This window comes from Emiliania huxleyi (genome assembly GCF_000372725.1).
Source record: "Emiliania huxleyi CCMP1516 unplaced genomic scaffold EMIHUscaffold_6201, whole genome shotgun sequence".
In the NCBI taxonomy this organism is placed as follows: Eukaryota; Haptophyta; order Isochrysidales; family Noelaerhabdaceae; genus Emiliania; species Emiliania huxleyi.
Window position 1 is genome coordinate 1 of NW_005197348.1, and position 1,479 is coordinate 1,479.

Sequence of the window (1,479 nt, forward strand, 5' to 3'; positions counted from 1 at the left end):
AAATCGTTTCGTGTAGTCCCTTGGGTTGTGTGTTTTGGGGGACCCTGTCCCCCTCGGATGCTGGTTGTAGCCCCCCGCTACCCAGTCGCAGTCGTGCGACGTAGCGGGGGGCCACGACTACGTTTACGAAAACATAAGTAGTCCCGCGAGGTAGGAGAGAGAGAGAGAGATTTTTAGCAATACCAAACAACTCTAACACTCACACGTCATTTGGGGCCTGGAGCCCTGTTCACGCGCGCGCGAGACGTGCAGACAGGGTTGCGAGGTAAGGTGTGAATTTGGCCGCCCCAGTAGCCCCCTTTTAGCAGAGGCAGACTTTTCGTGGCAAAACTCGTCACAAGCTCTGGCGCCAAAGCAGAATTCACGGGCGTCCCCGCGCCGCCACGCTTCCCTGCACCTGACCACGCTCGAGCTGCGCAGACGGCGCGCTCTGGCAGACAGAGCCGTCCGAATCCATCCGCCCGCGCGTGCTGCTGCCGCCGCCGCCGCCGCTCCACCCGGTGCCCGGGTGCCCGTGTGTCGTGAGAGATATGATTTGTGTATGTGTATGTGTATGTCGTCATGTGTGTGGACTTATTTATTATGTCACACTTGAGCCTCTATCTATGATGAGGAGACCGGTACTCGGGTTTGGATGGTAGCGGGGCGCCCCGCCGGAGCCCGCTGAACGTCTTTCTTTTCTTCTCGGCTCAACAATGAAGAAAAGAATTCTTAAAATACAAGCCTCTCTCACAGCACACTGGCACGACAAGGGCGCGGACTGGCGCGTACTGGCGGACAATGGGCACGTTTTGCTAAGCGTATTTGCGCCTCCGCCTGTATTTGCAAATATACAGGCGAACAAATAAGGCACGTGAAATCGAGTGTTTTGCTAGCGTATTTGCTGGGTGGCCGTATTTGCGGCGTCAAACCCAACTTTTGCAAGGAGCTCTTTCTCAAAATCTCGTGCACACATGTCCCTAAATTATTCACACATGAATGCTCACATGGCAGGTAGCATATGCGCCACACGCCCCGACCGCTCCTCTGGTCGCCGCCGGCCTCCGCGGTGGCGGCGATGTCGCAGCGCCACCCATCGGCCAGCCCTCAGATCGATCGATCAGCGCTCAAAGTCGGCTTCAGATCCGAGAACGCTGCTGGCGCCGCCGCCGATCCCAGCGGCGACGCCAGCAGCTTCCTCTGCTCTCCAACGTGCCGAGAAGCGACGCGGGGGTGCTCGGCCCGCCATGCACGACGAAGGCTCCGCCGGGCGCGCGTCGGCCGGTCCGGTGGCACCCTCTGCGCACGGCTGCCGGCGCCCCGACGACCGCCGTCGCGCCACCGCTGATGGAGGGGCGGTCAGCGCCGCTGCCGCCGCGCCGCCGGTGGGAGGGGCACTGGTGGTGGCCTGGGCGGCCCTCCGCCGCCGCTCGACGCGCTGCGAGCAAGGGGAGAGATTGGGGGTCCAGAAGGACGGGCGGGGGCGGGGGGGGGGGGGGG

At 62.1% G+C, this 1,479-nt stretch overlaps 1 protein-coding gene across 1 annotated transcript; it reads left to right on the plus strand.

The window, feature by feature from the left end:
• Positions 1–969: 969 nt before the first annotated feature.
• Positions 970–1,412, plus strand: EMIHUDRAFT_374318 (hypothetical protein). The gene has a single exon (XM_005763646.1). It carries the CDS (start codon positions 1,001–1,003, stop codon positions 1,325–1,327), a length of 327 nt encoding a protein of 108 aa, XP_005763703.1. The 5' UTR covers positions 970–1,000; the 3' UTR covers positions 1,328–1,412.
• Positions 1,413–1,479: the final 67 nt, after the last annotated feature.

Excerpts from the sequence above, each read along its gene's own strand:
- EMIHUDRAFT_374318 (XM_005763646.1), top strand. The coding sequence starts at position 1,001 with ATGCGCCACACGCCCCGACCGCTCCTCTGGTCGCCGCCGGCCTCCGCG.